This window comes from Elephantulus edwardii, unplaced genomic scaffold (genome assembly GCF_000299155.1).
Source record: "Elephantulus edwardii isolate Elephantulus edwardi_28Jun2011 unplaced genomic scaffold, EleEdw1.0 scaffold00068, whole genome shotgun sequence".
Taxonomy (NCBI): Eukaryota; Metazoa; Chordata; class Mammalia; order Macroscelidea; family Macroscelididae; genus Elephantulus; species Elephantulus edwardii.
This window is the reverse complement of record NW_006399818.1, coordinates 8,121,793-8,137,748: the sequence shown is the minus strand read 5'-3', so window position 1 is coordinate 8,137,748 and position 15,956 is coordinate 8,121,793. Positions and strand designations below refer to the sequence as shown.

The 15,956-nt window shown below is 39.1% G+C and overlaps 1 protein-coding gene across 2 annotated transcripts in view; it reads left to right on the top strand.

The window, feature by feature from the left end:
- The window catches only part of ANKS1B (ankyrin repeat and sterile alpha motif domain containing 1B), a 1,992,519-nt gene that overhangs the window by 280,056 nt on the left and 1,696,507 nt on the right, over nt 1-15,956 (top strand). For both annotated transcript variants that reach the window (XM_006888510.1, XM_006888509.1), the window contains exon 2: nt 7,133-7,213. In XM_006888510.1, the coding sequence (XP_006888572.1) occupies nt 7,133-7,213 (81 nt within the window). The remainder of the gene's footprint in view (nt 1-7,132; nt 7,214-15,956) is intronic.

Here is a 15,956-nt window from a genome sequence, read left to right as displayed (position 1 = left end):
AGCAAAACCTTTTATAAGTAATATAAAGGCAGGCTATACACATTAATTTCATCTGATTGTATTCACAGGAATTAGAATGATTATATCTGAAGGAATCATTGGAGAAGTTCAGTATCAGCAGTGAAAACTAGACCATGTGCTGATTGTGGAAGAGACCATCAACTGACTACTCATATGCAGGTTCAGATTAAAGAAGTACACATAAAGAAGGTGAAATAAAATTTCAAGAATCAAAGTAATACCTGGAATCTGTCCCACCTGAATTTTAAAACTAACTCCGGAGTAGGTTTGAAGCCTTGAACAATAGTGAACAAAGACCAGAAAACCTGTGGGAGGATATAAAGAATATCATCCATGAAGAAGGCAAAAGGTCATTACAAATACAGAGGAGGAAGAAAAGTCCAAGATGAATGTCAGAAGAGACTGAATATTGTACTAGAGCACCGAGAAGTCAAAGGGAAGAATTCAAGAAGTAAAGGAGCTGAATAGAAGATTTTAAAGGACAGTTCGGGAAGACAATACAAAGTATTATAATGAAACTTACAAAGAGTTAGAGTTAAAAAAAGGATCTAAATCCCTCGGCATTTCTTAAGCTGAAAGAACTAAAGAACTAAAGAACAAAATCAAGCCTCACATTGCAATACTTAAGGATGCTATGGGCAGAATCTTGAATGGTCTAAGAAGTATTAAAAGAAGATGGAAGGAATGCCAAAAATTATTGGCTGACACAGAAGAATTCAAGAAGCAACATATGACCAAGAGACAATGGTTATGAAGGAGTAAGTTTATGCTGCTCTGAAGGACTTGGCAAAAAAAATAAAGCCCCAGGAACTGATGGATTACCAACTGACGTATTTCAGCAAAGAGATGCTGCTATCCTGGACATGCTTACCAGGTGGTGACAGGAAATCTAGAGGACAACTAACTAGCCAACTCATTGGAAGAGATCCATATTAATTCCCATTCCAAAAAAAAGGTGTCTTGACAGAATGTGGATATTATCCTACAATATCACACATTTCACACATCTGAAATAGTAGGCCTCTGAAAACCCTTTAGACATAGAAATTCTGCTTCTGTATCTTCTTAATGATAAGACTAATGGTTGGCCAATACTCTTGTGGATTGGTGAGACAAACCATTCCCCTTGTGGGTAGGCTAACTCACTCTTCTCACATATTCTCACCTATCTACATGGCAAAGTCTGAAAATGACTAGGGAAGCCAAATTGAGCAGCAAACCCTTAACATAACCTTTTGTTACAATGAAGATAATTAATCTATCCATTACACATAACATTTTACTTTCACCTTTCCCTCATTCCATCCTCAGTCCCCTGGCAGACATCTAGCTTTTTCCTGTTCTGTAGGTAAATGTGCATTTCTTACCTTTTATAAACAAAATCATTCATTCTAAATTTTTCTTGTTTGCTCTCTTTCAACATAGTTTGAGATTCATCTATGTGGCTGGGTTTTTCAGTATTTCAGTTCTTTGTATTTCTGAGTAGTGTTCTATTGTATGGCTCTATCACACTTGGTTTGTTTATGTACCCATTAATGAATATTTTGGTAATTTCATTTTCGGGCTACTTAAAATGAAACTACTGTCAAAATATTCAAGTATAAGTCTCTTTATGGATATGAACTTTAATTTCTCTTGAAATGAAATATCTACGTAGAAAGACTAGATTCTATGGAGTATATGGTTAATATTTTTAGGAAACCATTAAATTTGTTTTTTGAAATACTTGTATGGTTTTACATCTTTAACATTAGTATGTATTGTATGTATTGATTAACTCATTACCAATGTTGCTATGACAAGTTTTTTAAATGATAGTTTGTTGTACTATCTCATTATAATTGCACTTTACATTTCTCTAGTGATAAATGTTGCTCAGGATATTTTTTATACTATTTTTTAAAATTTTATTATTTTTGTGTCTGTACTGTCAAATTGGATCTGACTAGTACAGGAGGAGATTTTCCCTCCTTCTCCAGCAGAGCATCTGGTGGATTTGAACCACGTACCTCTGGGATTGCAGTGTAGCTTCTTGCCAGTAGGTTTATTTATACTCTTATTGCTATTGGTAAGTCTTCTGTTATGAAGAAATTTCTGTTCAGATCTTTTGTTCCCTTTTTCTTTATTCAATTCTTAATTTTTTTATTAGTGTTTTGTGGAAGTATGCCATCTATTTTGGATAGAAAAAAGATATCAAAATGTGATCTTTAAATGTTTCTTTAAAGTCTATTTTACTTTCATTCCTTTGACATTGTCTTTGGAGTTCAGAGATCTTAATTTTAGTGAAGAATTTGTTTTTTCTTTAATGTAGTATGAACCGCCAAAGGGACACATAAATATCTCTTGGAAAAGGTGCAGCCAGAGTGGGTGCTCCTTGGAGGCAGGATATTTTTGTTCATTCTTTTGACTGTCCATGGGATGTTCAGTGCTCTTCTCCAATACCACAGCCAAAAGGTGTCAATTCTTTTTCTGTCATCCTTATTAATTGTCCAACTCTCAGATATATAGCAAGTAATCAGAAAAACTGGCCTGAATCAGATATACCTAAGTCCTCAAACTGACATCACTACTCCTCAATATTTTGCAAAGGTCCCTAAGTGCAGATTTTCCCAGTGCAATGCATCTCCATCATTTTTTGACTGCTAATACCAAGGATGCTAATTGTGGGTCCATGCAAGATGAAGCTATTGGCAGTTTCAATCTCCTTTCCATCCATCATGTTGCTGCCTTTTAGTCCAGTGATAATAATCTTCATTTTCCTGACATTGAGATACAATCCATATCAAAGGCTGCACTCCTTGATTTTCTGCACCAAGTGCCTCAAGTTCTCACTTTCATCAAGTAAGATTGTGTCATCTGTATAACGCAGGCTTTTGATGAGTCTCCTTTCAATCATGATGTCACACTCTTCTTCATAGAGTGCAGCTTCTTGGATAATTAACTCAACATATTAGTGGTGGGAATGAGTGTGTTTGAGATGGCTAAGTTGGCACAGGATAGAACTGCAATTAGAGCTCTTGAACATAGGGTCGCTATGAGTTGCAAGTGAGTCGATGGCACATAATAACAAAACAATAACAACATATAGATTGGACAGGTATGGAGAGAGGATACAACCCTGACACACACCCTTCCCAAATCCAAATCATATAGTGTTCCCCTGCTCTGTTTGCACATCAGCCTCCTGATTCAAGTATGGGTTCCACATGAACACAATCAAGTGCTCTGGGATTCCCATTCTTCTCAGTGTCAGTCACAACATGTCATGACCCACAAGTCAAATGCATTTGTATAGTCAATAAAGCACAAAGAGACATTCTTCTGGTATTCCTTACTTTCAGCCAGGACCCATCTGACATCAGCAATGATATCCCTGGTGCTGTGGCCTCTTCTAAATCCTGTTTGAATTTCTGAAAGTTCCTTATCTATGTACTCTTCCAGCTGTTTTTGAATGATCTTCAGCAGTATTTTGTTTTTATGTGATTATCAGTGATATTCTATAATCCCACATTCAGTTGAATCACCTTTCTTGGGGATGGGAACAAATATGGGCCTCTTCTAATCCATTGGCCAGACAGCTGTCCTTCCAATTTCCTGGCATAAACTAGTGAGTACATTCAAGGCTGAATCTGTTAATTGAAAAGTCAGTTGCTATCCCATCGATTCCTGGGGCCTTATGTTTTTTCCAGTGCCTTCAATGCAGCTTCTACTTTCTCCATCATTACCACTGGTTCCTGTTCACATGGTTTTGTTGTTGTTTTTTGCTATTGAGTTGCCTGCTACCCATAGTGACCCTGTGTACAAAAGCTCTGAACCCTGCCCTGTCCTGAGCCTGTCTCATTAATTCTGACACACCAATCCCCATTGTCTCAGTCCCTGTATCAGTCCATCTCCTCTGGGGTCTTCCTCTCCTGCACTGTCCCTCTATACATCCAAGCATGATATCCTTCTCTAAGGACCAGTCTCTCCTGGCTACTTGCCCAAAGTATGTGAGACAGAGCTTCAAAATCCTAGCCTCCAAGGTGAGGCTTGGTTTCACCCTCTCCAAGATAGACCTATTTATTTTCTTGGTAGTCCATGATATGTTCAAGACCCTTCTCCACCACAATTTGAAGAAATTTTCATTCCAAAAAAAGGTGACTCAACAGAGTGTGGAAATTATTGAACATTATCATTAATGTCACACACTAGCAAAATCCTGCTGAAGATCATTCAGAAACGACTGGAACAGTATATTGACAGAGAACTACCAGAAGTACAAGCTGGGTTTAGAAGGGATTGTTTAACTAGAGACATTATTTCCAGTGTAAGATGGATCTAGGCCGAAAGCAAAGAGTACCAGAGGGATATCTGTCTGTGTTTCAAAGACATTTGACTGTGTGGATCACAAAAAATTGTGACTAACCTTGAGGAAAATGAAAATCCCAGAACACCTGATTGTGCTTCTGTGAAACCTATACAGGAAACAATCCTCAGAACAGAGGAGGGAAATGTTACATGGTTCAAAGCCAGGAAAGGAGTGCATCAAGGATGCATCCTATCTCCTTACCTTTTCGAACTATTTACAGAACAGATCATTAGGGAAGCAGGGCATTATGAGAAGGAATGTGGCATCAGAACTGGAGGTAGACTCATCAATAACCTACATTATGTAGATGAAACAGCTTTGATTACTAAAACTGAAGAAAAACTGAAGCACTTGCTACAGAAGGTCAAGGACTGTAGTCTTGAATATGGATTGAAGCTTAACATCAAGAAAAAAAAAGATTCTTAACCACTGGTCCAATTGGCAGCACCTTGATAGATGGAAAAGAGATTGAGGTTGTTAACAATTACAGCTTGCTGGGCTCCACAATCAATACTCTTTTAACATCAGATGTCAGGAAATCAAAAGATGAATTGCATTGGGAAAAATTTGCTCTTAGGGACCTCTCTAAAGTGATGAAAAGCAACGATGTCAGTCTGGAGACTAAGGTGTGCCTTTTCCAGGCCTTGGTCTTTGCAATTACTTGTTTTCATATGGTAATTTCTGAAATTTTTCAATGCCAGTAAAGTCTTTGTGGTACAGTGACTCTGTATTCCCTCCATCTTCTTTTGATGCTTTCTCGGTCATTCAGTATATTACCCATAGCATCTTTCGATATTGTGACACAAGGCTTAAATCTGTTTTTAATTTCTTTCTGCTTGAGAAATGCAGAGCGAATTTCCCCCTTTTATTCTCAATTTCCAGCTCTCTACACATTCCATTATGATACTTTGCTTTGTCCTACTGAGCTTCCCTTTGAAATCATCTGTTCCATTCTCTTACTTGGACATGTTTTCCCTTAGATATGGCTTCTCAAGGCTTCAGTGCAATCTTTAGAGTCTCTTCTGACCTCCATTTTTTTTCCCTTACTCCTCTGTTTTGAAATGACCATTTGCTTTCTTCATGGATGATATCCCTGATATCATCCCACAGCTCATCTGGCCACTATCATTGGTGTTCGATGCCTCAACCCTATTTTTAGGAGGATGATGAAATTCAGATGGAATTGATTAATGGTTATATCTTAGTTCCTGTGGACTGTTTAAAATTTACTTCAGCCTCAATTTAAACTTGCATGTGAATAATTGATGATCTGACCCACAGTGTGCCACTGGCCTAGTTCTGATTGCCACTATTGAGCTTCTACAATGATTTCTTCCACAATGGAGTTATTCTGATTCCTGTGCAGCTCATCAGGTGAAATCCACGTGTTAAGTCATCATTTGTGTCTTTTAGAAAAAGTATTTGTGGTGAATAAATCACTGTAAGTTCTAGATTGGGTCATTTTATTTCTAGCTCCATTTTTATAACCAAACCCATATTTTCCAACTACTGTTAGTTCTATACTGTTTCCTACTTTTGCATTCCAGTCACCAATTATCATTAACGCATCCTGATTGCATATTCGGTCAATTTCAGACTGCAAAATTTTGTAACAATTCTCAATTTCTTCCTCTTTGGCTCTAGATGTAGGAGCATATATTTGAATAATAATCAGGTTAACGGGTATTCCTTGTATGCATATGGATAGTATCCTTATCACTCACAACAGCGTATTTCAGGATAGAACTTGAAATTGACTTATTGACTATGAATGCAACACCATTCTTCCTCTTTTTTTCATTCCCTGCATAGTGTACCATGTGATTATTACCATATGATTCTCCATTAGTCTATGCTCTTTTAAAGAATGTCCTTGACTTACGATTTTTTCTTCTTTCACTGCTTAGCTTAATGCATGACATGAAATTGGTGTACAATGAAAGTTTTGTGAATCCTTGAATTAGTTGTCATTAAACAATGTCATTATGAATAGATAAAGTTAATTTTGGAAAAGTGTTTTAGTTTTTTAAAAGCTAAAGATATTTCTTTTAATTGTAGCAATTAGGTAAAATGGACTGTCTTCACCACCCCCCCACCTTTCCCTCCACCTTCTCCTTGACTGTCTCTCTCTTTATAATGTAGTTACATGTGTTATCCATTCAATCTTGTATAGTAAATTCAGTGAAAACTGCAAAACTGTTGGCATCTTCTGTGGCTTACAACCATCCACATATTCAATTCTACTTTCAAGCCTGAAATACTGGCTACATTTCCTTGGTAGCAATAGAACAGCAAGAAGAGATTATGTTCTACCAGAGTGCAAAAATATCTTATAACTTACATAAATCACTGCCATCTTGGAACGTGTGTGCTAAAAAAGAGGAGGCGGGTGTCATCAATCTTGATTCGTTGGTACAGAATATAGTAGCTGAGTGCTAATTGCTTCCAATATTTAAGTAATGACAGGGAGTGCAGAGGGAATCTTTGGATCTGGATTTTAATGCATGGCATTGGTCATACATGTGCTAATAATTTCTCAAAGTCGTTAACATCCTCATCTGTTTCCTGGCATCTGATAATGAAGTTATTGTTCTGAAGGGATTGCATGAAAGATGGTGATCATTTTCTACACGGCTGAAATGTTCATATGTGACATGCTCCTGAGTCTGGGACTAGCAGGCTTCTATATATTGGGTTTTCTTTTTCCCCCCCAAACTGTGATTCTGCTTAGCTGTTAACTTTGTGTTTCTGCTTTCTTTGCAGCATATGGCGAGGCCCCAATGTGAACTGCACCGACAGTTCGGGTTACACTGCATTACACCACGCAGCCTTAAATGGACATAAGTAAGTGCCGTTTATTTGGACTGGTATCCTCGTGTATTCAGTTACGGATGATGAAGTTAACTACATCTCCCCGCATCAGTCCACTGGGGTTAGAGGAGTTTGAGAGATGCACAGGCGGCATCAGCCCTGGCGAGTTCAGCTTTCTTAGACGGTTGCTGAGAATGTGTGTGTGTGCCTTGGGGGAGAAAATCTTCTGAAATTGCCTAATATCACCCAGGGAGAAGGGAGAAAGTTGCAGGGCATTATGAGGCAGGTGGGAGGAATGGGAGAAAAGCTCCTTCTCCTTCTCTTTTTAGTGTTTCCCTGTGACTGTGCAAACAGGAGCTCTGATAGCATAGACCAAAGCTACCTCAAAGACAACACCTCTGGGTTACTCATATCCACCAGAAGCTCCCTGGAGGAGAAATGCCCACACTCCTCCCATGCCATTTACAGCCTCTAAAAACGCAGTGGAGAATCAGCTGTGGGTTAGTTCTAACTTGACGGCAATACAAGATCCTGCTTTCCTTGCTTTCCGTGAGAATGCTTTCTTTTAGGTGCTGCTGAGTTGACTTGGCTTCATAGAGACTTCAGAGCTTAGTGTTAAGGACTTGCACTGAAATCTCAGAGGCACACAGTTCAGTTCCAACAGTGGGTCTATTGGAGAAGAATGGGAAGTCTCCTTAATGTGATTTAGTGCCTTTGATGAACCACTGGAGGGTCATCATTGAGTTGGTTCTGATAATACATAGCAGTAATAGAGGCATAGTTCACAGAGAGCTGTGCTGCTAACCCAACGTTCACGTGGCTCTGGCAGCTTGAATCCTCTAGGGTGTCCCTGGGAAAAGATGAGCAGTCTCCTTTTGTTATGATTTACAGCCTTGGACACCTGATGGAAGGTTGCTAGGAGTCAGGACCGACTCTAACACAGTAAGGGTTGATAGTATAAGCCATGAGCATGCATGCAAATAATTGAAATCTTTACTGTTTAGCTAAATTGCTTTCCCTTTGGCAGCTTTGATTGTCTTTCTGATTTTATAGTTCTCAACTCAAATTTTTTTCAACTCTAGTTTTTTTAATGTAGTTTATTTTATTTTGTTATTGTTGAGAATATACATAACCAACCCTACACCAATTCAGCAGCTTCTACCTGTTCAATTCAGTGGCGCTAATGACACTCTTTGACCTGTACAACCTGTTTTATCATCCTTTGCTGACTTTTCCACTAACATAATCTCATTGGCTCTTATCTAGTCTTCTAAGTTGCTATTGTCCATTTGATCCTATAGGGATATATTTCTGGAATCTTTGTGCAGTGATTAAGTGCTCAGCTATTAACCAATAGATAGATGATTTGAACTCACCAGCCACACCATGGAAGAAAGATATGACAGTCTGCTTCTGTGAAGATTTACAGCCTTAAAAGACTTCTGGGGGCAATAAGGCTCTGTCCTACAGGGCCACGGTGATTCAGAATTGACGTCCAAAATTGGGTGCTATTTTGGATAATCTTAAAATATATTAAATGAGCATAAGGCTCAAGCTAGAATTCTTTACTAACTAAACTATTTTAATTAGTCTTAATTAGACTTCATGGTATGTTTTTGGTTTACTGTCAACTCTAAAACTTTTTAAATGTGTAACTGTATTTTGAATAATGTATACAGTGTAGTGGATTAAGTTGAATAATAGTCATATTAACAGCTCTCCTTGTATGCAAATGAAGAGTATCCTATCCCTCACAGCATTGCATTTCAGGATAGAACTTGAAATTGTCTTTTTAACTATGAGTACAACACCATTCTTCTTGGTTTTCATTTCTTTCACATTATACCCTGTGATAGTCTGATTCAGAGTGGCCAGAGCCAATCCATGTCATCTCACTAATGCCTGGAATATAGATCTTCATGTGTTCCATTCAATTTTTTACAGCTTCTAGTTTTCTTATATGTACTTGGTAGATTCTATATTCTTTCTCATGCTGGCATCTCAGAAGAAGTTTATAAACAGTGATGGTGATATATGAGGAAGTTCAAACTGCTCTGAAGAAATTCGCTAAAAACAAGACCCCAGGACATTATCGAATACCAACTGATGTATTGCATCATCCTGCCGTGGACCTGTCCAGCAAACAGTGCAAAGAAATCTGGGGATAAATACCCACAACTGATTGGAAGAGACTCATATTTGTTCCCGTCTTCCAAAAAAAAGGTGATCCAACAGAGTGTGGAAATTATTGAACAATATCATGAATAGCACACACAAGCAAAATATTCTGAAGATTATCCAAAACTTACCACAACAGTACATAGAGAGCTAGCAAAAATACAAGTTAGATTTAGGAAAGTCACAGCAATAGGATTATCATTGCCAATGTCAGATGGATCTTGGCTGAGAGCAGAGAGTACAAGAAGAATGTCTATTTGTGTTTTATTTACTGTGCAAAGACATTTGACTATTTGGATCACAATAAATGATGGTTAACTTTGAGAAGAAAGGATCACAGAACACTTGATTGTGCTCACGCAAAACCAATACTTGGACCATGGAACATTTGTCAGAACAGAGGAAGGAAACATTGCATGGTTCAAAAGCAAGAAAAGAGTGAGCCCAGGGTGTATCCTTTCTCTAGATCCTTTTAGTCCATATGTGGAGTAGATAATTTGGGATGCTGGACTTTATGGAGAAAAATGTGGCGTCAGGACTGTAGGAAGTCTTCTCAACGACCTGTGTTGTGCAGATAACACAATCTTGCTTGCAGAAACTAAATAGGGCTTGGAGCATTTGCTGCAGAATGTCAGGGACTGCAGTCTTAATATGGATCGCATTTCCACATCAAGAAAACAAAAATTCTGACCATTGAGCCAATTGGCAACATCCTGGTAGATGGAGAAATTAAGTCCACAATCAACACTCTCAGCACCAGCAGTCAGAAATTCAAAAGAATAGTTGAACAGGGGAAGCATGCTGTCTAGGAGCTCTCCAGAGTGCAAAGGAGCAACAGTGACAGCCTAGAGACTAAGGTGTGCCTGATCCAAGCCATGGTCTTCTCAGTTCCTTCCTGTGCATCTGCGAACTGGACAGTGACTAAGGATGACAGAAGAAGAATTGATGCCTTTGAGTTGTGGTGCTAGAGAAGAGTATTCAACATACCTTGCACGGCCAAGAGAACAAACAGGTCTGTGCTGGAGTGGGTAAAACCAGGTTGGTTCTTGGAGTCAAGGATTCTGAAGTTCTGTCTCACATCCTTTGGACATGTTACTAGGAGGGGTCAGTCCCTGAAGAAAAACATCATGTTTGGAAAGAAGGAGGGTCAACACAGAAGAAGAAGAAGACCCTGAATGAGATTGATTGACACAGTGACTGAGGCAATAGAGGCAAGTATACCAGGAACGGTGATTGGTTGAGGATAAAACCAGTTTCATAGCTATCGTTCATAGCATTGTTATGAGCTGTAGTTGACCCAACAGCACATAACAACACCACCACCACTTTCCACATTCCAATTATTAAAGGGTCTTGGAAGCTTTTTCTCTTCATTTTGATTGACTTTCAATCTTAGTTCTTCCTCTAATATTATACTTCCCAAGTTTCTGTATTGTTCATTGGGTTTACATAGGCCTGCTGTTTCAGAAATGGATGTGGGTTATTTTGATTCTTACTCTTCCTTAGCGTTAGAGCTCCACTGAAACTGTCTACCATGGGTGACCTTTTTGGCATTTGGCACACTGATAGCATTGTTTCCAAAATTAAAGCATCCCACAAGTTAGTCCAGTACAGCAAACTGACAGGCATTTGTTGTACTAAAAAGAGAAATTCACAAACAAGCAAACATGTGCACACCTAAGCTGTAAAGTAGTTAGCAATATGAAATAAGCAATGTGGAATGATCCACAACACATTAAAAGAAGATGGAAGCTTCATTCTGGACTCTTGTCATAACCATAATACCCAATCATATATTGCCTTTAAACTGTTCTCTCCCTCATCTATTTCAATGCAGTATACAGAATTAATCCAAATTTTCTCTGTCTCTTCCCAACCGGGGTCAGGGGGTAGGGGGATTGTATATCAATGAAGGAATTTTTCTTTTACTTTCCAAGGAGAGGAGCGAACTGGGGTGGGTGGGGGGTGGGCAGGTAGAAAAGTGTAACAATGAATGAATGGAAATCCAAAATCTCTGTGAATGTTCATTAAAATTTTTTTAAAAATAAATAATAAAAAAGAAACAAGACTAAATTGATTTTGCCACTCAAGTCTAATAAAACAGAATCACATGCACAGTCATAAGTAAAAAAAAAAAACACAAAACACAAACTTAAGAAATAGTGCAGTAATGTCAAGATGACCTCAACAAAATAATAAACTGGTACAGTATTGAAGGAAAAAAAAGATGGAAGGAATACAAAGAGTTAGAGCATATCAAAATATTGGTCCACACTGAATTATTAGGAAATAACATATTATCAAGAGCCGATAGTAATGAAGAAAGAAGTTCAAACTATACTGATGGCATTGGCAAAATATGAGGCAGAAGATATTAATAGAATAAAAATTGACACATTGCAACTAACAGATACAGACCTAGACATACTCACCAGTCTGTGTTAGAAAATTTGGAGGACAGCTGCCTAGCATAGTGACTGAAAGAGTCCATATTTGTTCCATTCCCAATAAAGGTGATCCAACACAATGTGGGAATTATTGAACAATATCATCATTATCAGCTGTGAAAACTAGGTCAGGTGCTGATGATGGAATAGACATTCAACTACTCACATGTAAATTAAAGCTAGAGAAGATCAAATCAAATCCATAGGAACAAAAATTTGACCTTGCGTTTATCCCATCTAAAATTCAAAACCATCTCAGGAACAAATTTGAGGCTTTACCCACTAATAAACAAAGCCCAGATAAGCTGTGGGAGGATATCAGGAATATCATCCATGAAGAATGAAAAGGTCATCACAAAGACAGAAGAGGAAGAAAAGACAGAGATGAATGTCAGAAGAGACTCTGAATATTGGAGTAGATCACCAAGAAACCAAAGCAAATAGAAGGAAGCAGGAAGTTAAGGAGCTGAACAGAGGACTTCGAAGGGAAGCTTGACAAGACAAAGCAAAGTATCAGACTGACATGTGTTAAAAGCTGGAGTTGGAAAAATCAGAAGGGCAGAACTAGTGCAACACATTTTAAGCTGAAGGAACTGAAGAGCAAATTCAAGCCTCAATACTTAAGGATTCTATGGGCAGAATATTGGATGATCTGAGAAGCATTAAAAGAAGATGGAAAGAGGAGTACACAGAGTCACTGTACAAAAAAGAATTGACTGACACAGAAGAATTTCATGAAACAACACATGATCAAGTAGCAATAGTGATGAAGGAAGAAGTTCTAGCTGCACTGAAGGAATTGACAAAAAATAAGTCCCCAGGAATTGATGAAATTCCAGTTGACATATTTCAATAAACAGATGACGCCCTGGAGGTGCACATCAGGTTATGCCAATAAATCTGGAGGACAACTTCCTGCCAACTGACTGGAAGAGGTCCATATTTATTTCCATTCTGAAAACAAGGTGACTAGACAGAGGGTGCAACTTATTAAACAATGTCACCAATACCACTCACAAGCAAATCCTGCTGAAGATTATTAAAAAACAACTGAAACAGTACTCTGACAGAGAACCACTAGAAATACATGCTGGATTTACAAAAGGCTGTGGCAGTAGAGACATTATCATCAATGTCTGAACGATCTTGGCTGAGAGGAGGGAGTGCGGGAGGAATGTCTATCTGTATTTTATTTACTATGCCATGGCATTTGACTGTGAGGATCACAACAAATTGTTGCTAACCTTGAGAAGAATGAAAATCCCAGAACACTTGATTGTGCTCATGTAAAACCTATACTTGGATCAGGAAGCAGTCTTCATGATAGAGAAAGGGAACACTTCATGATTCAGAATGGGGAAGGAGTGCATCAGGGACATGTCCTGTCTCCATACCTTTTCAATATGTATGTGGAACAGATAATTTGTGAGGCTGGTCTTTATAAGAAGGAATGTGGCATCAGGATTGGAGGAAGACTCATCGACAAGCTGCATTATGCAGATGGCACAACCTAGATTGCTGAAACTGAGGAAGACCTGAAGTGTTTACTGCAGGAAGGTCAAGGACTGCAGCCTTCAATATGGATTGAGGCTCAATATTAAGAAGACAGAGATTCTCACCACTGGGCCAATTGGCAGCATCAGGATGGATGGTGAAGAGATTGAGATTGTTCACAGCTTTAGTTTGCTTGGCTTCACCGTCAACACTCTTGGCACCAGCAGCCAGGATATTAAAAGACGTATTGCAATGGGAGAGTCTGCTATTAGGGACCTCTCCATTGTATTGAAAAGCAACAATGGTATCATTCTGAAGACTAAGGTGCACCTGATACAGGCTATAGTCTTTCCAGTCACTTGCTATGTGTCAGAGAGCAGGATAGTGGCTAGGGAGTAGAAAAGAATTGATACCTTTGAGCTGTGGTGCTGGGGAAGAGTATTGAATGTACCAGGGACTGCTAAGAGAACAAACAGGTTCAACCTGGAGAAGATTAAACCGGGCTGCTGCTTAGAGGCAAAGATTCTGGGGCTTCATCTGACATACTTTGGACATGTTTCAAGAAGGGACCGACCGGTCCTTGGAGAGGGACATCATGCTTGGGAAGGTGGAGGGATGGCACAGGAGAGGAAGACTCTCTATGAGGTGGATTGATTCAGTGACTAGGGTAATCGGCGTGGGTGTGTCAGAGACAGTGCGATTGGCACAGGACAGAGCAGGGGTTAGGGCTGTTGTACATAGGGTCGCTATGAGTCGCAAGCTACTCAATGGAACATAACAACAACCTTATGTAACTGTCTTATAGGGTTTGCTTGGCTGCAGTATTTTCAGGTACAGACCTGCAGAGTTTTCTCCTATACAACCATGGAGTCAGTCTGAATCTCCAAGCTTTTGGTGCTTCACTTTCCTCCCTCCCCTTTATATATTTTTCCTTATTATTAATTTGAATGAAAATTTACAGAGACTTTGGATTTCCATTCAATCATTGTTTCACTCTTCTCCCTGACCACCCCTCCACCCATGGTGTTTAACTTTTATACCTCCAGAGCTCTTTGTTATTTTAGGTGCTGTCCCATCGAGCATGACTCCTAGAGACACTGTGAACCACAGATCAGAACCCTGGTCCTATCCTGTGCCATCCTCATCGTCTCTGACCTAGTCAAATCCATTGATGTCATCACTGTGCCAATCCATCTTGTTGAGAGTCTTCCTCTGTTCTGCCTTCTTCCTTCCCAAGCATGATGTCCCTTATTACAGAATAACCTCTCCTAAACAGCACGCCCAAAGTATGTGAGACGAAGCTTTGCCATCCTTGCCTCCAAGGAGCATACTTTCCAAGGAGCACTTTCTCCAAGACATATCAGTTTGTTCTTTTGGCAACGTGAAATATTCAGTATTCTTCACTAGGCATTACGCATTAGGGAAAAGAAGGAGAACTTCACTCCTGTCTTTTCTGTTTGAGTGAACTTAAGCAACCTGTTTACCCCTGTAAACCTCAGTTCATTATATTGAATGCTTTGGTTGGATATTCTTTAAAGTTCTTTCCAATTAATAACATTTTCCGACACACATTTTTTATATTGGTTGTTGCTCAGTTATGTTCTACTTTGCTATAATTCTGAAATTTGGAATTTTATGCCTTAGTTTTTTATTTTACATATTTATATGATTTGATGGACTTCCAAAATTAAGAACCTTTGTTCAGTCAAACCTATCTTGCCTCCCATATTTTATAGATGGAGATAGAAAGCATTCTGATTAAATGGCTTAGTGACCACTTGGATATTTGTGTGGAGTTTATTTTTTGAACTTAAACATTCTAGTTTAAGTGTCCATTTTTTCAGTAGTTGATATTATTTTTCTTTTGTGACCATATGCACATAACACCCTAAGACCGAGAAATTTAAATCCACTGCCATTTAATTGACTATGAAGATTTATGCATAATGGTTTATTCATAACACTTTTTTCTTACTTTTAATAATAAATAACTTTTATTGTCCTTTTCTTTGCCATATGTATCTCTGGGTTGCCTCTCATTATCATCAAATAATATTATGTTCACTGTTGTTGTTGTTGTTATGTGCCATTGAGTCACCTGCAACTCATAGCGACCCTATGTACAGCAGCCCTAAACCCTGCCCTATCCAGTGCCAGTCTCACTGTTTTCCGACACACCTTCTCCATTACCCCAGTAACTGAATCATTCCACCTCATAGAGGGTCTTCCTCTCCCACGCTTTCCCTCCGCCCTCCCAAGCATGACATCCTTCTCCAAGGACTGGTCGCTCCTCTCAACATGTCCAAAGTATATCAGACAAAGCTTCAGAATCCTTGCCTCCAAGAGGCAGCCTGGTTTAACCCTTTCTAGGATGAACCATGGGGAAGCTCTCTTTGCCAGAAGGAAGGAGCATGGTGGTGTAAGTGCATGAATCGTGGCAAGCTTTTGGAGTCGACTGCTTTTCTGGGAATGTGTTTGACATGCAGGTGGTATAGCACTGTTCTGTGCGTTGCTGTACAGAGGCAAGTCGTGGTTGCTGTGATGCTGAAGACTGTGACAGTGACGTGCCAATCATGGTAATGGACACCCATGGTGGACAATGTTGGCTGGAGCTTCCCGACTAAATCAAGCCTGGAAGCAGGAGCAGCATCCACTTC